This window comes from Temnothorax americanus, unplaced genomic scaffold (genome assembly GCF_048541705.1).
Source record: "Temnothorax americanus isolate GAGA-0224 unplaced genomic scaffold, ASM4854170v1 Scaffold11, whole genome shotgun sequence".
NCBI lineage: Eukaryota > Metazoa > Arthropoda > Insecta > Hymenoptera > Formicidae > Temnothorax > Temnothorax americanus.
In genome coordinates this window covers 1,662,398-1,683,750 of record NW_027509242.1, presented here as the reverse complement: position 1 = coordinate 1,683,750, position 21,353 = coordinate 1,662,398, and the positions used below count along the sequence as shown (strand labels likewise).

The 21,353-nt window shown below is 43.5% G+C and overlaps 7 protein-coding genes across 10 annotated transcripts; 3 read left to right on the top strand and 4 right to left on the bottom strand.

Annotated features, from left to right (window-relative positions):
* Positions 1 to 59: 59 nt before the first annotated feature.
* On the bottom strand, positions 60 to 1,214 carry Eif3k (eukaryotic translation initiation factor 3 subunit K). Its single transcript, XM_077424399.1, has 4 exons — positions 1,050 to 1,214; positions 631 to 850; positions 330 to 549; positions 60 to 259 (listed from the first exon to the last, which is right to left on the bottom strand). Exons 1-4 carry the CDS (start codon positions 1,100 to 1,102, stop codon positions 102 to 104), a joined length of 651 nt encoding a protein of 216 aa, XP_077280525.1. The 5' UTR covers positions 1,103 to 1,214; the 3' UTR covers positions 60 to 101.
* A 79-nt stretch (positions 1,215 to 1,293) lies between these two features.
* Phf5a (PHD finger protein 5a) lies at positions 1,294 to 2,854 on the top strand. The gene is made up of 3 exons (XM_077424420.1): positions 1,294 to 1,488; positions 1,700 to 1,890; positions 1,971 to 2,854. Exons 1-3 carry the CDS (start codon positions 1,437 to 1,439, stop codon positions 2,058 to 2,060), a joined length of 333 nt encoding a protein of 110 aa, XP_077280546.1. The 5' UTR covers positions 1,294 to 1,436; the 3' UTR covers positions 2,061 to 2,854.
* On the bottom strand, positions 2,193 to 4,776 carry Hinfp (Histone H4 transcription factor). 2 transcript variants are annotated; one of them, XM_077424084.1, is made up of 6 exons: positions 4,637 to 4,776; positions 4,071 to 4,567; positions 3,659 to 3,995; positions 3,250 to 3,565; positions 2,876 to 3,173; positions 2,193 to 2,789 (listed from the first exon to the last, which is right to left on the bottom strand). In XM_077424084.1, the coding sequence occupies exons 2-6, from the start codon at positions 4,554 to 4,556 to the stop codon at positions 2,577 to 2,579; spliced, it is 1,650 nt and encodes a 549-aa protein (XP_077280210.1). In that variant the 5' UTR covers positions 4,557 to 4,567; positions 4,637 to 4,776; the 3' UTR covers positions 2,193 to 2,576. The 2 variants fall into 2 exon arrangements, with proteins under 2 accessions (XP_077280210.1, XP_077280203.1); XM_077424077.1 differs by having other exon boundaries at positions 3,250 to 3,995.
* On the top strand, positions 4,728 to 8,180 carry LOC143907361 (5-taurinomethyluridine-[tRNA] synthase subunit GTPB3, mitochondrial). The gene is made up of 4 exons (XM_077424093.1): positions 4,728 to 5,094; positions 5,948 to 6,121; positions 6,347 to 7,307; positions 7,377 to 8,180. The coding sequence occupies exons 1-4, from the start codon at positions 4,728 to 4,730 to the stop codon at positions 7,615 to 7,617; spliced, it is 1,743 nt and encodes a 580-aa protein (XP_077280219.1). The 3' UTR covers positions 7,618 to 8,180.
* Positions 7,974 to 15,717, bottom strand: LOC143907404 (uncharacterized). The gene has a single exon (XM_077424189.1). The coding sequence runs from the start codon at positions 15,665 to 15,667 to the stop codon at positions 14,297 to 14,299; it is 1,371 nt and encodes a 456-aa protein (XP_077280315.1). The 5' UTR covers positions 15,668 to 15,717; the 3' UTR covers positions 7,974 to 14,296.
* Positions 15,718 to 15,865: 148 nt separating this feature from the next.
* On the bottom strand, positions 15,866 to 20,722 carry LOC143907510 (protein Loquacious-like). Of its 3 annotated transcripts, none has more exons than XM_077424352.1 (7): positions 20,475 to 20,722; positions 19,373 to 19,695; positions 19,153 to 19,294; positions 18,754 to 19,048; positions 17,584 to 17,733; positions 17,321 to 17,432; positions 15,866 to 16,002 (listed from the first exon to the last, which is right to left on the bottom strand). In XM_077424352.1, the coding sequence occupies exons 2-7, from the start codon at positions 19,686 to 19,688 to the stop codon at positions 15,866 to 15,868; spliced, it is 1,152 nt and encodes a 383-aa protein (XP_077280478.1). In that variant the 5' UTR covers positions 19,689 to 19,695; positions 20,475 to 20,722. The 3 variants fall into 3 exon arrangements, with proteins under 3 accessions (XP_077280478.1, XP_077280485.1, XP_077280488.1); XM_077424359.1 differs by having other exon boundaries at positions 19,153 to 19,288; positions 20,475 to 20,717; XM_077424362.1 differs by lacking the exon at positions 17,584 to 17,733 and having other exon boundaries at positions 20,475 to 20,718.
* Mthfs (methenyltetrahydrofolate synthetase) lies at positions 16,023 to 17,256 on the top strand. Its single transcript, XM_077424406.1, has 4 exons — positions 16,023 to 16,422; positions 16,565 to 16,820; positions 16,935 to 16,982; positions 17,055 to 17,256. The coding sequence occupies exons 1-4, from the start codon at positions 16,312 to 16,314 to the stop codon at positions 17,234 to 17,236; spliced, it is 597 nt and encodes a 198-aa protein (XP_077280532.1). The 5' UTR covers positions 16,023 to 16,311; the 3' UTR covers positions 17,237 to 17,256.
* Positions 20,723 to 21,353: the final 631 nt, after the last annotated feature.

Sequence of the window (21,353 nt, the reverse complement as noted above, 5' to 3'; positions counted from 1 at the left end):
TGTTAAAAAATTTGTTGAAAAATTTCTCAGAATAAATTAATTGACTATGATAATAGTGATAATTTCGTAGTAAATTTTATTAAAAGTAATCGCTAACATCTCTACAGACAAGCGGCCATCAAACCTGCCACGTTCTCAAAATCAATCTTTTCAGTGATATTCTTGGTTTTGATGTTCTCGTCTTGATTCGCAACGAAGATGATCGATTTATTTTCCTCTTTCCAACCGTACTTCTTAACCCAGTGTTTCAACGTTGCGTCTGTAAAGGAAGAAGCTCAATAAATTTTCCAGTCGCACAATCAAGAATAAGAAATTTTTTTACATCATACCATCCACACCGCCAAGCAACTGCGCCAGGAGTGTCCTATCTATCGTTTGAAACGTGATTCCTACCACGTGACACACGAACTTTCTTATCGAATCCTGAAAACCTACAATCCTCTCGCAGAGCTCTGACATGGACAGCACCCTGTCCCAAAAATGCTGAAAGTCGCATCGTTCCAAGATATCTCCCAGGTACATAATTTGACTAATGGGGCTCTCCGACATCTAAAGATCAATGCAATTGTACGTGGATGTACTTTTATGAAGAAGAAAATTATCCTGCGCGTCCCCTCCGACGAGACTCACAAGTTTCTCGCTGAGCAAACACTTGCACAGCACGAAATCGGTGTGGGGTAGATTGGTCAATGCCTTGAGCAGTATCTGACACGCGATATCCATGTTGAATCGGTGCGGGTTTAATTGGTAGAGCTTCAACACAGCCAGATTCGCCTCCAGATCATAGGCGTTCTCTCTCGATTGTATCTCCACGTACTTCTCTAAAGTCGTGAGATTGTCCGGATTGTATCTGAAAACACATTTCACTGTGGTACGGGAAAAAAAATAAATAATTCTCTTAATAAAATTACTCTAAAATTTTAAGGAAATATAATGAAGCTCGCGTTCAAGTCGCATGCGGCAACACATCTGCGAGAAGCACGTCACATGTGTCGTCGGAAAATTCATTCGTACGACAATAAACGAGTGAAAAGTGACGGACGCGGTACCTCTCGATGCCTTTGAGCATCCCAGCTACGGTTTGACGCATCGCCTCAGCCATTTCTGACGAAAAAGTCTCAATTTCGGCGTGGACAGAACTCTCTCGGACAACACAACCTCAAACAACGGAAAACGTCCACTGCGTCCACAGAGACTGGGGTAGGGTAGGCCATGATGTAAGAAGACAGCGCCTCTGCACATTGAACTATATAGCTAATATCCATGAATCCCGTGGGTAATGTGCAGTGTGCACTGTGCAACTGTGCACCCCCCATAGGCTTCTCTCTGCCGTCTGCGTAACGGAGTCGAAATCGTTAGACGATCGTTCAGACGTCGATGTAATCGTCTTCCAAGTCTTCGGTCATTTCAAGAGCGAGTAACGACGTTCGGCAGGCATGGCCAAGCATCATCCGGACTTGATCTTCTGTCGCAAGCAGCCGGGAGTCGGTGAGTTGAGGTTAAGTCCGGCCTCGTGTTTACTTCTACCAATGTAGATCAACTTTAATCCAAATTTAACTTAACTTTTATCCTTTCCTAGCTCTGAGATTAGAAAAAGATCGAAAGTAAGTCAAACCGAGATTGAAATTAATCTACATTGATAGAAATGGAAATCAGTCTGTCAAAAGACACTTGGCTGTCAAGCACACTCTTCTTTCAGCTATCGGTCGGCTGTGCGAGAAATGCGACGGCAAGTGCGTCATCTGTGACTCCTACGTGAGGCCGTGCACCCTGGTTAGGATATGCGACGAGTGCAATTACGGTTCCTATCAGGGACGTTGCGTGATATGCGGCGGTCCCGGAGTGTCGGACGCGTACTACTGTAAAGAGTGCACGATACAGGAAAAAGACGTAAGAATACCGCCGATTGTTCGCGTGTACGCTCATAAATTTCCACCGCAAATCGAATATAATAAAACGGTACCTTTCAGAGAGACGGCTGTCCCAAGATAGTCAACTTGGGAAGCTCCAAGACGGATCTTTTCTACGAGAGGAAGAAATACGGATTCAAAAGAAGATAATTACACTTTTTTTACATAGAACTTTTCCTAAATGTAACGTTACGAGAGCACCAGGTAATTTATTATTTTTATAAAAGTATCACACATCACGGCGGCGACACGATTTCATTTCGTAATATTATTAGGCAGACGATTGTGGACACCTTAATTTTATATTTCAAACGTTTTCTTTGGATACATTGAAAGCAATATAATATTCTGACATAAAACGTTCTGCAAAAATAAACATTCAATTTGTTACACGACATATTTCATTGTACAGTTCTTGCTCTGTAAATTATTTCTGAAAACGTAATAATTAAAAACGTCAAAATAGGCGAACAGTAAATTTTTCCAAAATAAACTTTGCCAAGATGCAAGGTAAAATAAATCTTCGTCGCACGTTTTGTACAAAGTCAATCGGAAATCGGAGCGATGAACGTAAGGTACGGTTCATGTAATGCAAAATCGCGGTATATAATGATACAAAAATACGTGCAAACACATCAAGTCTCTAAAAAAAATATATATATTAAGTTATGTTAAAATTAGCAGCGGTTCCGCCGACGGCGGTAACTCTTTCGTTTCCTGTACGACGACCTGTTTTATAATATTTCCCTTCTCGTCTATTTCATCGATAGATATCAAAACGTTAGGTATAGGTACGGACTCGTCAGCGCCGCTCTCAGCCGTTTCCTCTTGCGACTCCTGTACGGCTTCCGCCTCTTCTTCCGCATCAGCCTCAACAATCTGAAACAAACGTTATATAAATACGATCTTCGATAGAATAAAAGTCTTAAATAACGTTAACTTGAGTTACCGTGGATTTCACTCACCTTTACTTCCGTTAACGAGGTAGTTGGCTTTAGCTCTAATTTGTAATTTACGTCCGGTAAAATCACCTCTTCGATGGGCGACACGTTCTCTTCGTCCACAGCCTCATATCGAACCATCTGAACCCTGTAACACCCGTCTTCGTTCTGCGTGTAATGGAAACGTTTATGTCCGCTGGGCAATTGCAGCTGATGGGCTTCTATAAGATGTTTCGTCAGGCTATAGCTCTTTCGGTATTTAATTGGGCATTCGTGGCAACAGTACCATCGCATCATTACACTGTGTACTCGTTCTAAATGCCTGTAATATTCAACAATTTATATTGAACAATTGTCAAATAAAGAATACATCATTAATGAAGATCTTTTGTGATTACCTGTCCAAGGTGTAAGCTCCCTTGCACGTGTAAAGGCATCCCTCAAAGTGGCAGGAGAAATTCGGTCCGTTGGTATGGACAGTCATGTGAGAATCGAGATCCTGCTGCGACTTGGCAGCGTGCGAGCACAGCTGGCACGGAAACGTTCTGCTCGATATGTGACGGTACCGGACGTGTTTCGCCAAGGCCGCCGGTGATTCGCAGCTCATGTCGCACAGGTTACACTTGTAATTGAACACGTGGAATCTCATATGATCGCGCAAGATCCCTTCGGTCGGATAAATCTTGTTGCAATGCGAACAACGGAATCCTTGCACTGTAAATCCGTGACACGTTTTAGAGAGTTTAAGAAGAACCGCGAAAAATAAAGGATACGGAAAATCTCGAATATACACGATGAATTTATTACATTCCAAGGGGATCTGTCGCTGGCAATGCGTGTGAAATTTCGCTTTAGAGGCGAACGTGACCCCGCAGTCCGGGCAGGCGACTATTTTCTCTTTGGTATGGCATCTCACGTGATCTCGGAGCTTGTACAAGCTGGGATATTTGCCGCTGCATCCGGTCCACTTGCACTCGACCCCGTCTTTGACTCTGTTGCCGCGCGGGCAATCCATCGTGTGCACCATAACGTGATACAGGTACAATTGGTAATTCGTGAACAGCTTCAAGCACTCTTCCCACCTGCACAGATGTGGCGGTGGGGAATCTATGATGTTCTTCCATTCTGGATCCCTGTGGCATTTCTGTAACACGAAACAACACGATGATCTTTAATCTCCGATACCTATTCGGGTTTGACGATCGGTATCGTTACTTACAGGTAACTTGGTCCTTCCACGAACATTGGATCCAATGCACTTCAGCTTGGTGTGATAGGCGTGATAATTAATATGCCGTACTATCTCGTCGGATACATTGGTGTCGTACGGACAGTCCTTCCACTGACACACGTAGACCTCGTTGTCGTCCTTCACGCTTATCTGGATGCTCGGAATGTGGTTCGAGACATGCCTCAAAAATTGATCCATGTAACCGCTGCGAAACGCGCACTCCTTCCACTCGCAGGCCAGATTCAGCACCTCGTCCTTCAGCTGCGTTCCCACCTTACGCTTCTTCCCGCCGCACTCGGAGACGGAGTCGAATTCCGAGTCGGTGTTGCACCAGTCATCGTAATCGAACTCGTCCAGCTTACGCTTGAGGGTCTCCTCCTCGGAATAGGAACAATCCTTCTGCGATTCCACCCATTTGCCGCATCTGTCCAGCACCACCTTGCTCGCCGTCAGCTTCGCCTCCAGATCAGCCATCTCTAGCTCACCTGGAACGAGGTCTCGTTAATCGATCATATCGATCGGAATGCACATATATTTCAGAAATAACGAATTACCTGTAAATCTGTACTTTTGAATCGGTCGCTGCGCCGCGACGCGAAACGACGATCGTGCCGGCGACAGGAATTTCGCAGACTCAAAACCAAAATGTTATACTTGTTTCTAGCTACCTCCAACCGTGACGTCGACCCTCCGGCCTCCGGCAATGCTGAACCAGCTGATCCCTGCGTCTGCCCCGCGACAGTCGGTCGTTTCCGGCAGTCTCGTCTGGTCTCACCGCGTGGTCGTCACCGTTTCCTCGTCGTCTCGTCGACGATCGACGATATACTACACCTGGCTATGCGGCCGTTCTTGTCTCGGGCACCTGTGACGCTCCTTCGCGAGTGTCTCCTCGTTCGCGGATCATTCCGAAACGCGCGGGTTGTCGCGTTACGCGGGATATCGCGCTATCGCGTCGCCGTCAGCTGTCCCGCGAGCGACCGCAGGGGCACGACCATCTGCGCCCTGTCCTCCGGTGGTTATACCCGAACTTTATCCGGCGACGGGGAGGAGGGAGGGAAAAGGGTCTCGGCACGACTCCCGCGATTTTCTTGACGAGTTCCCCGACAGGTTAAGAATTGCCGCGCTCGCTCGAGCCCGCGTGTCTTCCTCCCCTCCCTCCGCTTCGCGCTTCTCATCGCATCGCGGTTTCATGTTTGCCCTCGCGTTCATTTTCTACCAATGTAGATTAACTTTAATCTCAGAGTTTTTACTCTCTTTTCATCCTTTTTTCCAATTATTAAAAACCTTTTCTAATTCTAGAAAAAGGTAAAAAATCAGAGATTTTAATTTAATTTTTAAAAAGATTTAAAAAAATAAAGAGACGATTGTTGATTTCTTTTGTTCGTTCGTGAACGAACGAACGAACGGCGGAACGATTTGCAATTGTAATGGAATTATCTGCATTTCAAATCGACGCGCGTTCGATTGACGCTTAATTAGTCTTTCTTCTTCTTTTTTTCTTCGATTTTTGCACGCCTCGCAAAACGGTGCCACGCTATAAGCCTGGGGGCGACCCACCAATTCGTCGTCGGTGTGCAAAATTGTGTTTTTGCAGTCTATTTTTCTTGGCGCCTAAATATATTAATTAATATATCAAGTAAATAGAAACTGAATCTTTAATTGTGTCTAAAATCAGTCTAATAATATTTAATTAAATACTCGCGTGAATTTATGTACATTTTTCGCTTGGCAATGAGTCACGCGCCGGTCTTGAAACACTGAAGCTAGAATAGCACACAATCACATAATTGATGCATAATTAATGTGAATCCATGAGAAACGTCATAGATAAGAACAATAACGTTTTATTATAATTTCATTTTAAGGTCATGGGAAGTGCGGCGTGGCGGTGGTGAGAATATCAGGAAGCCGGTCTCTGGTGGCGCTGAAGAAGATGACGAGCATATCCAAGCTGGAACCGAGGAGAGCCTTCCTGCGAAAGATACGCGATCCGGAAACGGGAGAGGTCATCGACAATGGGCTCTGCTTGTGGTTTCCCGGTGCGCGTTCAAAATTAAACTTCAGATACTATAATTAAACTAAATTTAAAATAATAAGTACTTTTATACATTGAAAACAACATTTGCCTAGAAAGTTATACATAAATCTTTTTCCGAGGACGATTCCTAGAGCCAGGCACCGACCGGTGACCGACCGATGAAAAAGAAACCGTCTATCAGGGACGTCTCGAGATTTTATGTCTGATTAGAACAACCCGTTTCCAGGTCCGCGCTCGTTCACCGGCGAGGACTCCGTGGAGTTTCACGTGCACGGCGGTTCGGCGATCCTGACGCGGCTGATGCAAGCCCTCTCGAGGCTACAGGTGCATCCGGCGGAGCCGGGCGAGTTCACCAGACGCGCCTTCTACAACAACAAGTTGGACCTGACGGAGGTGGAAGGCCTGGCCGATCTGATAGAGGCCGAGACCGAGTGTCAGAGGAAGCAGGCGTTGTTGCAGGCCGACGGTATCCTGCGCAAGCTGTACGATAGCTGGCGGAAGGTGCTCTCGGAGTCCGTGGCGAGTATCGAGGCGTACATCGACTTCGGCGAGGAGGACAACATCGAGAGCGACGTGATGCGGAACGCGCATCGCGCTCTCAGACAGCTGATGCGGGATCTGGAGGGGCACTTGGCCGACGGCAGGCGGGGCGAAATCCTGCGCAACGGCGTGAGGACCGTGATTGTCGGCGAGCCCAACGTGGGCAAGAGCAGCCTGCTGAATCGCCTGGTGCAGCGAAATGCCGCCATCGTCACCCCCATCGCCGGCACCACGAGGGACGTCATCGAGCTGACCGCGAACATCTCGGGTTATCCCGTGCTGATAGCGGACACCGCCGGTATCACGGAGGACACCGGGGACATCGTCGAAGTCGAGGGTGTCCGTCGGGCGAGGAGCCACGCGGAGCACGCCGATTTCGTGATCGTCGTGGTGGACGCGTTCAAGTGCGCGACTAGCGGTATGACGTATAAAGACTACATACGCGAATACCTGTCGTCGCTGGGGATGCAGGAGCTATTGGCGAAACTCGGGGGAGAACGTTTTGTCGTGATAGCGAATAAAAAAGATTTGCTGAAGGAGGAGGAGGAACGGCGCCTCCACGGCGCTGAAGCGGTTCTGATATCTTGCAGAACGGAGGACGGCTTTCAGAACTTGCTGCGATCGCTGACGGAACGCTTCAGTAATATGTACGTTACGATAAACGGCAATCGTTGACATTTGCAATCGCAATTACTTTATGATGACATTTTGTTTAGATGCGGCAATCCATCCGCGGAGAGCCCGACCATCAGTCAAGCGAGGCACAGAAATCACCTGGCGCAGTGCTCGAGGCATCTGCGGAATTACTTCGAATTGTGCGCCAACGAGCAACACGACGTGGCCATAGCGGCGGAGGAAATTCACAAAGCGATGCGAGAACTCGGAAGGATAACGGGACACGTCAGCACTAATGAAATACTAGACATTATATTCAAAAATTTTTGTATCGGCAAATAAGGCGCTGCTACTTGTGTACAAGAGACGTCGTTTTTGTATTTTCTTATAAGATACTTTGCAATATTTTAAGCTGCAAACCGTATATGTATATACATACACATTTTAAAATTATCTTGAAAGATGTATGGAGCACCGGTTCCATAACTGTCTGTTGTGGCGAAGAGAAAGACTAGAATTGTAAATCGGAGTTATCTGTGCATATATATATATATATATATATATATATATATATATATATATATATATATATATATGTAAATATCAAATTTTTCTTTTTTAAGGAAACATCTTGATCAAGCATCGTTGCAGAGCATGTTGCGGTAGAGTGAAATAAAATGAATGGAAAAAAGGGGGCCTTCATAAGCATCGTATGTTTATTAACAATGTTACACGCACAATCATACATAGAACAACCTTTTGCCTGATTATAAGATATCGATACCCTACGCGTTATACACAGATAGGGCTCCGTTACGTGGTTTCAAGTCGTTATCTGTATGCCATGTCCGTGTTATGTGTGCTAATTGCATAGCCTTATTATGACGTTCGTCATAATAACTCCGCTCGCTCTCGCAAAAAGGATAATTTTACTTGGCGAAATAACGAAAGCAAAAAACTCGATTGTGGAAAAGAAAAAGAAAAAAAATAAACTGTATATATAAAAATTTGCTTCTCATGACTCGATCAATTTCTAATACATGCCTTGTAAATCTGTGATGTTTGAAATAGAGAAGGATGCGATTCTCTATTTAAAAAAAGAAGAAAAAAAAAAGATTCGAGTTATTACGATTGATAATTAAATAAATGATATCATTTACAAAGTCTATTAAGCAACTGCTAATGTAATTTTCTGCTTTCTAATTATGCTTATCGCGTTAATTTCATTTTTTACAATGACAGCGTTCAAATTTTAACAAATATAATCTTTTTTCATTATTTGCACGGTGACTCCTCGTCTCTACCCGTTAGGGGGATTAATTTTAATTCGCGCGATTCGTTGCGAGTCATCCACGTACGCGCGCAGCGAAAGGTCACCAACGAATATGCTATTAATATATTATGATCAGTCCGTATAAAGAAATCGAACGGCTTATAAATATATATAAAGATTTGGCGGATTCATCACGCGACTCATCACGCCGCGCAGGATTCGTCGCTTATCCCTCCCTTCTGGCGTCTTCCTTTTTTTTATATTAATATAAATCCGATGTGTAGAATCCTCGGAGAGAGTAGATTGCTCGTTTGTACAAGTTGGATAGTTTTGAGATCTATCCGAAAGCAAACTAACTCGCGCTGCACGTCCGAGACGCATTTATTTACGTTGAAGATCGTTTTCATTTTCTATCTACACATGTTCTACTTTCTTTCACCCGATTTTTTTTCTTTTTTATATATAAAGCCTTAAATTATTGCGCGAGATCGTCCAGTCTCGCAAAGAAGCAAAAACTTCGCTACGCCTTGTTTCTATTGTTTTCTTTCTTTTCTCTCGCGAGACCGGGCCGATCGCGCGCAACCATTTCTGTAATCCTTAAATGCTACTATCATTGAAAGTCTCGTCCAATTCTTGCGTACGACGACAAATCGTAGTAGCACTTGAGAATTGATGCGTGAACCTAGTGAACCGCAATCGAGTACATCCGTTGTAGCGAAAAACAATCCACGAGCGACTAACGCACAAATGACTCGCGGCTAAAAACATAAACGAAAACTAGAGTTGCTTATCGAGTACAAAAATATATAACATCCTTTTATATGCTGCCTCAAATATAATAATCCAATGTGAATCTTTATCGAACAAATCGGAAACGTTACTCGTTAAATATAAAAATATATAACATTCTTTTACATTTCAAGTAATAACATTAATAACAGAATACATTTTTATCGAGTTTGTAAGCCTTGACCAGAAAAGTTGATGAGCGAAGTTAGACCTCGAATGTAAAAGCGAGAATCGAAAATCAATCGCAATTTATATTTAAACAATTTTTATCCCACTCTTAGAGACACACAGGACTCGGTTTAGGGCCAAATACGGATGAACGCAAAGCGGTTCAGAAGGCCCTTCGTATCGTGGCAGATACGAACGAGAAAAGAGAAGCGGAAGAAAGTCTGTCGAGGATCGAGTCGAAGAGACTCATCGATTCCTTCTCTCGTCCCTAAATGATCTACGATCCTTCCCCGCATGGGAGGGTAGACGTCCACATTCGTCCATTTCATTCCCAATTTCTTTCTCCATCTAACTTGTCCCTTGCACAACGGCGGAGGATACGAGGGAAGAAAAGCGACAGAGATCCCATCGTGGAAACTCGAGCCAAAATTCGCGCAATAATTTAAAGTTATGTGTGAAGAAAGAGGTGAAAGAACGTAGAACGATGGAAGATGAAAACGATCTTGAAGACAAGTCACGAAGGTGTTTCGTGACGAGAACGTAACACGTTTCGTATAAATGCAACACGCGGGTGAAATATTTTTACATATAACTCCGCATCTTTGACTGATCATACTATATAGGTAAATTCGTTTGCGATTCACGAAATGCGTATTAATCCACGGAGACCGTCTTTCTATTCCTAAAATGATCCAGAAGACTCGCTTTGTCCGTCTCCATTTCTTTTCTTAGATAATTTTTTCCTCTTATTTCATTTTATTTTATTAAATAAATTAAAAATCAATTCTTTGAGACTCTCTTATATCTAATTTTTAACATTTTTATAAAAAAAGAGAGAGAGAGAGATATGGTGGATGCATTAAATAAATTAAAATAAAAGAACAATTATCATCAATGTGCAAAACTGATGAAGCGGAGTTCTCAGATCACTCTCAAGATAACGAGACGATCTTTCTGGACCAACTGGGAATGAGAGAAAAAAAATCGAACAGAAGATGATGAGTCCTCAGTTCGATCCACGATTAGGCCTTTTACTTGTTCGCTTTTCTCTCCTCTCGTATCCTCGCTCGTTAAAGGCGCCAAGTTTCACGATAATTAGATTATCGCGAGCGTCACCCAGCAATTTGTTAAACGGAGGACATAACAGGACCGCTGAAATGATACAATTAATTTTTTAACAGCATGCTGATTGTATTCGAGACGTTAAAAAATTTCGGTTTCGATTTCGCGAGATCGTTCGAGGGAAAGCTCCGTGGAGACGATCCGCTCCGGTCGTTCTCACTCACTCACTTGCGAATTCCGACCAAGTGAAATATTGTCAACGTTTCTCGCACCCGTTTCTCTTTACAATTAAGCGCACCGATTTACGCTGCATAAAAGTGGAATGTGCGCGTCAAGATTAATTTCGTGCAAAACTTATCAGTTTTGTGAAACATGGATTTTCTCTAAATCGTTTTAGAGAGAACCGATTATACCTTTATAAAAACGCATGTATCTCAACGCACAGCTTTTAATACCCGCGCCGGAAATTCGCTTGTACATTTCGGAAAGGAATCTGCCTCGGTACCTCTCATCGAGGGAGGTAATCGTTGGAGAAATTCGAACAAACGATCGCGAGTTATTACCGCGGAAAATTATATCGGAAGAGAAACTTCATTAAAAAAAAAAAAAAAAAAGCACAGACATCAACTGAAGGCTTCAACGTCGGAGACAATTAAGTCGCGTCGTTCGGTTTCTCGAATTGGCTTCGACTCGCGAAAATCTCGAGATAAATCGGTAACACCTCGGAACCGAAACGACGACGACGACGACGACGACACGTCGCCGTTCCTCGCCGGGACGCCGGCTCCGGTTCCGGTCCCGAGGGACCGGGATCAGCAGCCGATGGCACGGATCAATCTCTCTCGTACGGAAAGTAAAGGGGACGAGGAACCGCAATGTTCATCGTCCCCCGCCTCTAGCGAATGTATGTCTATACGCACATACACATTCTATACTTTGCATGTAAGTAATGCCTATTTTCCAAAGATATATGTGAAACACGCACTCCTTCGCAATCACTCAATCACGCGGGCAATTCCTCCTGTCGCGTCGGCTCGCTCGGACCGGTAGATCTTTTTCTTCATTTGCTTCTTTTTTTTCACCCTTGCATCCTCGTCGCTCGATTCACGCGTTTCCATGATCCCTTGACCGTGCAAATCATACCATCCTTACCTTTTTGTACACTGTTGACGCATACACACATACCCGCGCGTCAAAACATTATAGAAACGCGCCGCCGCTAATGAAAATCGCGATATCGCTCTTCTTCGAAGGAGAGTGTGCATACACGATTTCGCTTCTGCAATTTCGCCTGTCTTCCCACCGAGAAGCTAAAGCTCGATTGTGGTGGTAACGTCAATTAGTACCGATTAATCCTGAACGATCCAAGGAGATCCCGAGAGATACTCTAAACGATACTTTACATTCAATTTCACGATTTCGGCATATTGATATTCGATAAAATTAGAAGTTCTCTCCATGCGTTTTTCCTATAGAAAAAGAAAATATGTACAATCGCAATCGGTATTAATTGACGTTGCTATCGGTCCTAACGCTTATAAATGTTAACAAACCTCTCGCTTTCTCATTCATTCATCCTCTCTCTCTCGCTCGCTATCTTACTGTGCCACTTTTACGCAGCATTATGTACAAAAAAATATACTACAGATTACAACAGTGATTTACCGTGAAATTTCTGAACCATCGCAACTCAAAATGGCGTATGCACACGCAGATATATGTATAATTTTTAAAGAAATAAGACACCGAAAGTAAATCGCCGATCGTAAGAAAACTAAGGATTATGCCGTTCGTTGGTGCTACACCAAATCTATTTGCCGTAAATCATTCTTCAAAGAATTGATCTACAGGCGATTGGACTAATCCCGATCAGCGAGTTCCTTATTCCTCCGCTTTCGGGAAATGGAAGCGATGAATTAGGACTAAAAAATATATTTCAAAATAAATTTAGAAGTTTAAATTCAAACGAGTTTAGAAACGCGTTGAAGTACACGGCTTCAGGTAGAGGGATCCCCGCGTTTCTAAATTTATTCGACGGGCCAAAGGGATATGTCACGATCCGTGAGATGTAACGGCTGACGACTGGACCGGAAGTTCTCTTTGGCTCTCTCCCGATCGTGCCGTCCCACCGTCCTGACGCGCTTCGCGTGTGTTCGTCTATCGTATATATTTCGCGATGTTACTCTTTTTCATTTAGTATAAAAAGTCTCATCCGGTGACACGTCAATTGGTATACGTAGGCAAATCCGAAAGTTCGTTACACGCTCGACCTATACCCTTAGACTCGACATGCGCACTTTTAATGAGGAATCCTTAACGATTAATCCTTACACGCGTATTTAATATGTGATGCTTATGAGTTTATGAGCTACCTATACTAAAGGAAAAAACATACACCACTGAAAGATTATATTTCCTTATATCCGCGATCACGCGTTTATTAGCTACACTCGGATCGTCGCGCAAAGCTACTTCTTTTTTTGTCTTTTTTTGTCTTCTCACTTTTTGCACTGTGCATACGCTTAGTGGAGATGTAATGTTTCGCGGTAAATGGGAGCAAAAATTTTCGGAACGATACGAGTCATTTTACACGTGATAATAAAAATCGCTAGACGACTCTGCCTCGTTTTACGTTGATATTTTCTAATCAACTCTCCCTTCCGACCCCATGTAATCTCTCTCTCTTACGCGCACTCATCTCAGACATCATTACACCACCACCCCCATATACAAATAGTGAAGCACATTAAAAACATAGCGGTAAGCTAAGTATTATGTAAGTATTGGAAAACTTCCACTAATTCTATGCAAAGTATAGCTTGTAGAATATCATTCATTAAAACTAGAACTTATACGATAATCGAAAAGAGAGAGAGAAAGAGAGAGAGAAGAATTCTATCTCTCTTGTACCTGGTGAAGCGACAATTCCTCTCTCTCTCTATTCTCCTTCTTTTTATCCTCTCTGTCGAAGCGCCGTTCCGTTATTCCGCGCGCTCGGATACTCCTGCCTTCCATCGCGCGATTCGTGCGCGTGACTAAAAAAAAAAAAAACTAATTCAATCAAAACGCCACCGTTTTGATCGCGCACAGCAGTCGTGATTTAGGTACAGCTTCGTAAATAGCGTGTCTTTTGTAAATATCGCCTCATCCTGAAGATTCACGCTATAGAATACATTGTAAAATTACAGGTTGAGCTCAACTCACTATGCTCTGCCGTGTCACTCGTATGGCGGAAACAAGTCAAAATCCATCCTGCCTACCCTCGCTTACGGCAAAATGCATCCTTTTAGATGTAACGTGCCGACGAAAACGTCGGCCGCGTATCGTGTCTGCGTAAATTTGCCAAAGTAACGTCTCCCCCGCTCGGACGACCGTGTCCCTGACTCAGATTGGCTAAAATTTATTTCAAACTGGATCATAAATTGAAATAAGTTTTACCATATCCTCTGCGATTAAGACGCGAGTAAGGTAACCTGACAAACTTCGCGTACACGCGAAATATCTGCGAAACGCTCGAGACAACGATAAATAATCGGCGATTCGACGCGTCTAACTCGTCTCCCGGATCAACAAATAATTTCTAACGTTAGAGAATCGATAAATGGAGACGAGCTCTATCTTACAAATATTTTATCCAGCATCCACGAATCATAATATGAGGAAGTGACGACCATTTGTTCCTAAGTTTCGGTGTATTTAAAAAGAATCTAAAGTAAAGATCTGACGGTTTTACTTGTTGAATCGCGGTGGTCTTCTCAAACGTGTTACCAGCTCCGTCCTGACAGTCCTAGCGTAATTCGGCGTGGCGTACTGATCGGTCACCGCGATCGTGCTCTGAAGACTCTGTATGAATATGGACGAGTCCTGTATCGGACCTACACCCGCCGCTGCCGCCGCCGCCGCCGCCGCCGCCGCCGCCTGATACTGATACTGACTGTTGGTCATGTCGGCGGTCGGGTAGTGACTCGGTTGCACGAACTGCGGCGGATTCTCATACTGCGGATATGGAATCGAGCTCTCCGCGGAGAACTGCGGTATCACCGTGTTGACGTTGACCGGCGTGGTGGGGTAACTGCCCAGATCGTAGGTCTGATACTGGTTCAGCTGGCCGATCGGCGTGGTGTTGAACGGCGGCGATTGCGGGAACTGCGCGGCGGTCTCGGGAAACAGCACGTTCGCCACCGTCGGTTGCGGGAAGGCTTCCGGTCTCGGGTACGGCGAGATGTTGGCCGTCACCGCGCTGTTCAGATTCTGCACGCTCGGTATGCCGGCGGCGATCGGCGAGGTGCCGTATCCGTGGAACGCGGTCTGCGAACGTCCGGTGTGATCGGCCAGATCCTTCACGCCGCTTTGTAGCGAGCTCATAATCTTGGACTTGACGCCGACGGCACCACCACCGCTGATTCCGCCTCCGCCGATCGTCTCGTTGCCGTGCTTGATACGCGCGTCCGTCAGTAGTGGATGCCGCACGTTAACGATGCTCTGCGGGGCGCGCAGCGGTGGAAAGTTGATCGGTGCCATCTTCGGCATCGAGCTCTGCTGCTGTTCCAGTGCCTTGCGCGCAATCGCAAACGCACCGTTGTCGTTCCTCTGACAGGAAGCGGACTGCGGACTGTACGTGCTGGACGGCGTGTAGGTCTCCCTGTACAAAATCGGCGTCGAAATTGACTGTTGCGTCGCGAATCTTAACGGTAGATTGGCGGTCATCGATCCAGCGATGCTCTTGTAATCCGAACATCTCTTGTTCACAGACATCGGCTCCTTGTAATCCAATTGGATTGTATAATTCTTGATGCCTGAATTCGTTTCGTTTGGAAATTTCTTCGGAGCGATGTAATCCTTTGGATTTTTCATCGGGTTCTCGTGCGCGGTGCTGCTTTTAAAGGTACTGACAGGCCGTACGCTACCGAACGTGGAACTGCTGGATTGCTTCGCGGTGACGATCGACCCGGTTTTCGTCGTGTTGTGCGATTCGCTCGAGAACTTCCGACTATCATTATTACCGTCATGCTTTTTCATCGACGAGTTAATTTTGCCAGCGGCAATCGAGCTCCCAGACGTTGCAATGATGTGCAAGGCAGCATTTTTGTTGTTCACCATAGTGCTCGTTACCCTGACAGGCAATTTGGACGTTCTGTTCTTACCTCCCGTGTAGTTTTGTCCGCCTTTACCTTTTTCGCCAATCTGATTGTTGGCCGATAATACTTTGATGTCCGTATTATTATTATTCTGATTATTAGATGCCAGATTGTGGGGCTTGCAGGTGATGGTGACAGCTGGCAGGAGCAAAGCGCTGGCTCACTTCTTGGTCATGATTTTCAGATATTCCAGGGCATTTTGAGCAGCACTGGCTTGAGCATCTTTACTAGTCACGCCGCAACCATAGCAAACTGCTACTGGCAGAGTAGACAGTTGCACAAGGCACTGGAATTTACCTAGAAGACGGAATGACACCGTATAGATTACAGCTGTAGCATTATTTAATAAAATTGGTATCATTTCAATGTATTGGGCAACAATTAATTGCGCAATCTTGATAAAATTTTGTGTAATGATTCGTGATAACATGTGATACTAAAAAGTCATACTACACATACAGACATCAGTGAACTTGTATAATGCTTAACACAGTTTAACATGCAAAAAAACCGTAAACGTGGATATACTTGAGAGCGAAACGCTATTTACAAGTAGTGTGGTAGGAGTAATCCTACACATAAGCAACAGCACAAACCGCCTGCAATATGGCAGCTTTAACATCAGCTAAAAGTGTCTTGAGAAAAGAAATCAAGGAAATTCTTAAAAACATTAGCTTCGAAGAAAGAAAAAAGCAATCTGCAATTGTATTTAAAAAGGTGAGTCTAAAAAAAGCAAATAAATCAATAATCTCCAAGCCAGAGGCGTATTGAAGAGGTTATGTTCTGATAAAGAAGCACATTGTGTAAAAAAAAGAATTATATTTGCAATATTATTTAATTACTACCGCGTTATTTACAGCTATGCTTGTTGAAGCAATTTCAAGATAGCAAGAGAATTTCTCTATACTTGAGTACTAAAGATGAAATCGACACTCTGCCTATCTTGAAACACATATTTGATACGGGAAAAGAGGCATTTGTACCGCAATATCGTGGGAAAATTATGGAAATGGTAAAACTAAGGTCGATGGAGGATTATGAGACATTGCCACTAACACAATGGAACATTAAACAACCAAGCACTACTGAAAGTCGCGAAAATGCATTAGAAACAGGTAAACTCTATGATAAATCAAATTATAATTTTAAAAAGCATATTTTATAATAAAACTTGTTTTGTAAAATCGTTTAATAACTTAAAGTGTATCAATTCTTTACTTTTTTTTTAGGTGGATTAGATTTGATAATTTTGCCGGGTGTGGCTTTCACGTCGAATGGTGAGTTTGCTCAATAAATATTACACATTTTATAATCCTGCATTTAACTGTTTTATCTTTATTATTGACTAGGAAAACGCCTGGGACATGGAATGGGTTATTACGACAAGTACTTAAAGAGGTGTTTTCAAAAACAAGCTATAAAGCCATATCTAGTTGCGGTAGCATTTAAAGAACAGATACAAGAAGATATTCCTGCTAATGAAGACGACGTGCCTGTTAATATTGTACTTACTGGACAAAAAATAATATAATAAAAAAATTTATGATTTTATTCTACGCATAATAATTTCTAAAATAGAGAATCTGTTTGTATTATATATCATTAATCAACTTACCACTGATAGATTTCTCTTCAATATCAACATAGGTTACTTCAAACTGCTGCTCCGACGCAATTTCTTGTAAAAATTGTACCAAATTTACATCCCCATCATTGAAACAAGTATTCTGCAACAAAATTAAAATAACTTGCACACAATCGATTCCAGTTTATGTCGATATATTAAAGACAAGCGAATGTCTTTTTGGCTTGATAACAAGGAAGAGAGCAATTAGAACATTTATTCTTCTATTCACTTCAGTGAGCTTGAATACAAACCTGCAGTTGAAAAAGTTTAACACCTGTGGACGACTTGAGACTCTTGTGAAATTTCGAAACTTGGATACTATGTATTGTTGTCAGTGTCGAAATTTTGCTACCTTTCAGATCGGCATAACGGGCGCTCACGTTTGCGTTTCTTTGCACAATCTATAATGGACAATTAATATTACATGTAAAACTTCTTGATAAGCACATACGTTAATAAATGCTTTATTAACAGCTACTCCACATTTACATAGAAACTAGAAATGAAGTGGAATGACCCAAGCATAATTACTTTCAAGAAAAAATATATATACAATTATAATAAAAGTTGCATATTAAAATCCGAATATTGCCTAAATAATAGTCCGTTATAGATTTAAACAGATCGGAAAGATAGCTTATTACATCAAGTGGCATTAAAGCTAAAATCACTTCCACTTCTCTAAACACACATACACATTCGTATGTATGTCGTAGAGATTTTGTGTAATTGGTATTTTTTTGCAAAATCCCTGAAGAATTTACAAAAAACCTGGGATATTGTGGAATGAATAAAAATTATAAATATAAATATAATTTACACTATATTTATTATAAATATAAATTAATAAAAATGTTAACTCACAATTTCATTGATAGAGCCTAGAATTTTACAAAATTACTAGTAAGATTGTGTAATTTTTATTCATTCCACAATATCCCGATTTTTTGTAGATTCTTTAGGGATTTTGAACAAAAAAAAACCCAATTACACGAAATCCCTACGACATATGCATATACGCGCGCGCACACACACACACACACGCCCACGCACACGCACACACACACACACACACACACAACCTTATACGCAGATACATCAGATTTAAAATAAATTATCATTAATCGTTTGCTTCTTAATCCTTGTCACATGTCTGACAGGATTTTTATTCTTCTGATCATACGTCATGTTTTAGCTGCTTTTTTCCTTTTTTTTTCAAGTATTTGTATAAATTTTAATAAAAGACAATGAGAAATGTTTTTAACTCTAATTCTGATCGGCGAGGTCAAGACTACAAATGCAAAAAGTTGAAAATATTCAAACGTCAAGACAGTGATGAATAGGAATTAAATACACATCGATATGTAAGAATAATTTCCATTATCTAATGTAAATGCAAAACGGAAATACCAAGTTCTTACCTCATCCTCATCCACAGTGGGAGCTTGATTATTCATATCGTGTAGAGCTTGCCACATCTTGTGAGCGGCATGCCTCTTTGCAACTTTTTTACTTTTTCCTTGACCAACCTCGCGATACTTTAGGATTGAACAAACAATAGTGAATTGTCTCTCGTGAGGTAAACCTTCTTCACCCTCCATCGTGTATTTCGGAGGTGGCCAGTGGCGCGACATACACATTTCTTGTAAAGCTCCGATTGGGTTGTTGACTATTTTCTCCTCCCCATATGTCTGGAGTTCTTGTAAATTTTGCGAGCTACGTAAGAAAACGGTATACAGAATTATTTCACGTCGCGTGTACTTTTGCGCGCAAACTTGAAGTTTACGTTTGAGCGCAATTTAAGAGCTGAGTGAACATACTCGGGCAAACTATTTGGAAGTGGAGACTCTACACCTTCGGTATTTACTCCAATTAATTTATCCAGCACGGCTTTCGCGGCGGCGTGTTTCGCTTCTTTTTTGGATCTGCCAGTTCCCATCGCTGAAACAATGGGATCTGCATCTGAATAGTTATGCGCTTATCAGTCAACGGCACGCTGCTGTCTGCGAGAAGGAAACGAGCGACGAGTGTTATACGAACCAACGACGTCGGTGACGGTGACTCTGTATCGAAACGTAGGCTCGTGAATCGCTCCCTCGATCTGCACCAGCTCGTACTTGGGTATCGTGCCTCGGCGGGAGAGCAATTCCTGGAGAACGGAGACGGGGGTTTTGCTGGGTAACGACTTCATTTCCAAACGTGCCGCCTCGTGCAACGGTAGTTTCTCCAACATCATGGCGTGCAACGTTACGCGAACTCTATTACGGCGACTGACGTTGTTTGAATGATTAGGAACGCCACCCACACCAGCCATCATGTTAGGCCCGACTTGCGGTGGTTGATGCATTTCCTCCATTGTAGTTCTGGAATCGCAACAGAGCGTGTTACGAAGCTATAACCTTTTTCCAATGTCAACGCGACCGGGACGATATACAAGCCCCGTTTAGCGACGCTAACGATAAGTACAGAATTTAACGACATGTTTTCCCCTTCATTTCCCTCATAAAAACATACGCCGAAGATAACGCTTAAGAATTTTCAAACACAGCTCATCTCGCGCCCTCGTATTTGTATTTATCTCATTGAGCAATGTCACCGCGTACAGGAGCTAGTTAGCGTGTCCCGTGTCCGTTCGCGCGATCTTCTCGGCTATAAATATCGAAATCGCGGCCGCTTGCTCCGGATTTCCGGAGGCAACGACGCGCCGTCGTTGATCCGCGATCGAGAACGTCCCGGCGGAGCGGCGACCTCGGGAACGCGGACGCGGTTGTCACGGCGCGCGGAAACCGCGACGGGGTCGCGTCTCGCCGGAGACGCGGTGTCGACGGAATGTATCGAGACCGCGAGAGAGACCGGCATGGCCGCCATGATTGTTATAAAACCCATCGATTGACCGTAACGGAAATACGCGTGGGACTCGCCGGGGGAGACGAGACGGTGTACGACATCGTTTCATTTCACGGCGGCGACGACGACGACGACGACGACGCCGACCTGGGCGAACGCCCTGGGGAACAACGAGCGTCGTCGTCGCCGACCGGTCGTCGTACGTCGCGTATCATTCGCTTACCGCGGTTCGATCTCGGCGGGCCAAAGTCACCGGGGGGGAACAAACACACGCGTCCTTCGCGCACACACTTACGGATATTCCGGGGAGACGTAGCTGCGTGGAAAAAAATGTTGTTCAGCCGGCTCCTCGTCAGGCCAATTCCTATGCGAAAAGCGAATCCCGCTTTTTGTGATCGATCCAAGTCTCACAAAAAGCTTGATCCGTTTGACGACAGAAAAATGGTTCACTGGTTAGCGGAGAGTCCCCTTCCTCGTTCGCAGCTCTGCGATATCTGTCTGTGAGGCAGTGTGAGGCCTGTGAGGGTGCCCATGATGACCGTTTTCGTCCTATGCGCGGTGCGCCGCCGATACGTCGCTCGGCTCCGCGCAGGCGCGCCCGGGGAAAGGGGAACACGGTCGGTAATTAGATTCTGTTCGTGTTGCGCCCGCACGAATATAAACATTAAATATCAGTATATTATAAAGAATAATATATAGGAATATTATTCCTGTGTAATATAAATATTAGGATGTGCAAATTCTTATTTCTATATATGTATAGCGTTTTCTACTGGAAAAACTTTAATAGTGGAATACCGATGGTGCGCACCCCGAGTGAAATTTTATTGTTCCACAATAAAAATCAATTCACATATACTTTTATTAATGTTCCGCTGACAAAAATTTGTCAAATCAATTTTTATACTTTTATTACATTTCATTTTTAGAATCTATCAAAATCTTGCAAAAGAGAGTCACGTGGACGTTCGCGATCCCGATTGGCGCGCGTCGCAACGCGACGGCCAATCGGTCGCGAGGTTCATGCGACATGGGATCTAAACACATTATTACGACACGAAATTGAGAAAGAAATTTTCGGAATTTACGGAAAGTTTTTAATAATTCGAGAAATGGTGCCGTGGAGAATTTTTGTCGGCATTTTTATGTCGATATAAAAAAATGCGCGTGTAAT

What these genes read in the sequence shown, in the direction of transcription:
- Eif3k (XM_077424399.1), bottom strand. Translation starts at nt 1,102, where the DNA reads ATGGCTGAGGCGATGCGTCAAACCGTAGCTGGGATGCTCAAAGGCATC. An exon ending in ATGCTCAAAGGCATCGAGAG is followed by an intron (nt 851 to 1,049) that starts GTACCGCGTCCG and finishes ATGTGTTTTCAG; the next exon opens with ATACAATCCGGACAATCTCA. An exon ending in GTTTGCTCAGCGAGAAACTT is followed by an intron (nt 550 to 630) that starts GTGAGTCTCGTC and finishes ATTGATCTTTAG; the next exon opens with ATGTCGGAGAGCCCCATTAG.
- Phf5a (XM_077424420.1), top strand. Translation starts at nt 1,437, where the DNA reads ATGGCCAAGCATCATCCGGACTTGATCTTCTGTCGCAAGCAGCCGGGA. An exon ending in TCGCAAGCAGCCGGGAGTCG is followed by an intron (nt 1,489 to 1,699) that starts GTGAGTTGAGGT and finishes CTCTTCTTTCAG; the next exon opens with CTATCGGTCGGCTGTGCGAG. An exon ending in GCACGATACAGGAAAAAGAC is followed by an intron (nt 1,891 to 1,970) that starts GTAAGAATACCG and finishes GGTACCTTTCAG; the next exon opens with AGAGACGGCTGTCCCAAGAT.
- Hinfp (XM_077424077.1), bottom strand. Translation starts at nt 4,556, where the DNA reads ATGGCTGATCTGGAGGCGAAGCTGACGGCGAGCAAGGTGGTGCTGGAC. An exon ending in GTGGAAGGACCAAGTTACCT is followed by an intron (nt 3,996 to 4,070) that starts GTAAGTAACGAT and finishes TTCGTGTTACAG; the next exon opens with AAATGCCACAGGGATCCAGA. An exon ending in GGAGCTTACACCTTGGACAG is followed by an intron (nt 3,174 to 3,249) that starts GTAATCACAAAA and finishes TGAATATTACAG; the next exon opens with GCATTTAGAACGAGTACACA.
- LOC143907361 (XM_077424093.1), top strand. Translation starts at nt 4,728, where the DNA reads ATGTTATACTTGTTTCTAGCTACCTCCAACCGTGACGTCGACCCTCCG. An exon ending in CATCTGCGCCCTGTCCTCCG is followed by an intron (nt 5,095 to 5,947) that starts GTGGTTATACCC and finishes TTTCATTTTAAG; the next exon opens with GTCATGGGAAGTGCGGCGTG. An exon ending in ACGGAACGCTTCAGTAATAT is followed by an intron (nt 7,308 to 7,376) that starts GTACGTTACGAT and finishes CATTTTGTTTAG; the next exon opens with ATGCGGCAATCCATCCGCGG.
- LOC143907404 (XM_077424189.1), bottom strand. Translation starts at nt 15,667, where the DNA reads ATGGTGAACAACAAAAATGCTGCCTTGCACATCATTGCAACGTCTGGG.
- Mthfs (XM_077424406.1), top strand. Translation starts at nt 16,312, where the DNA reads ATGGCAGCTTTAACATCAGCTAAAAGTGTCTTGAGAAAAGAAATCAAG. An exon ending in CTGCAATTGTATTTAAAAAG is followed by an intron (nt 16,423 to 16,564) that starts GTGAGTCTAAAA and finishes CGTTATTTACAG; the next exon opens with CTATGCTTGTTGAAGCAATT. An exon ending in CGAAAATGCATTAGAAACAG is followed by an intron (nt 16,821 to 16,934) that starts GTAAACTCTATG and finishes CTTTTTTTTTAG; the next exon opens with GTGGATTAGATTTGATAATT.
- LOC143907510 (XM_077424352.1), bottom strand. Translation starts at nt 19,688, where the DNA reads ATGGAGGAAATGCATCAACCACCGCAAGTCGGGCCTAACATGATGGCT. An exon ending in CACCGTCACCGACGTCGTTG is followed by an intron (nt 19,295 to 19,372) that starts GTTCGTATAACA and finishes ATAACTATTCAG; the next exon opens with ATGCAGATCCCATTGTTTCA. An exon ending in CCACTGTGGATGAGGATGAG is followed by an intron (nt 17,734 to 18,753) that starts GTAAGAACTTGG and finishes TGTCCATTATAG; the next exon opens with ATTGTGCAAAGAAACGCAAA.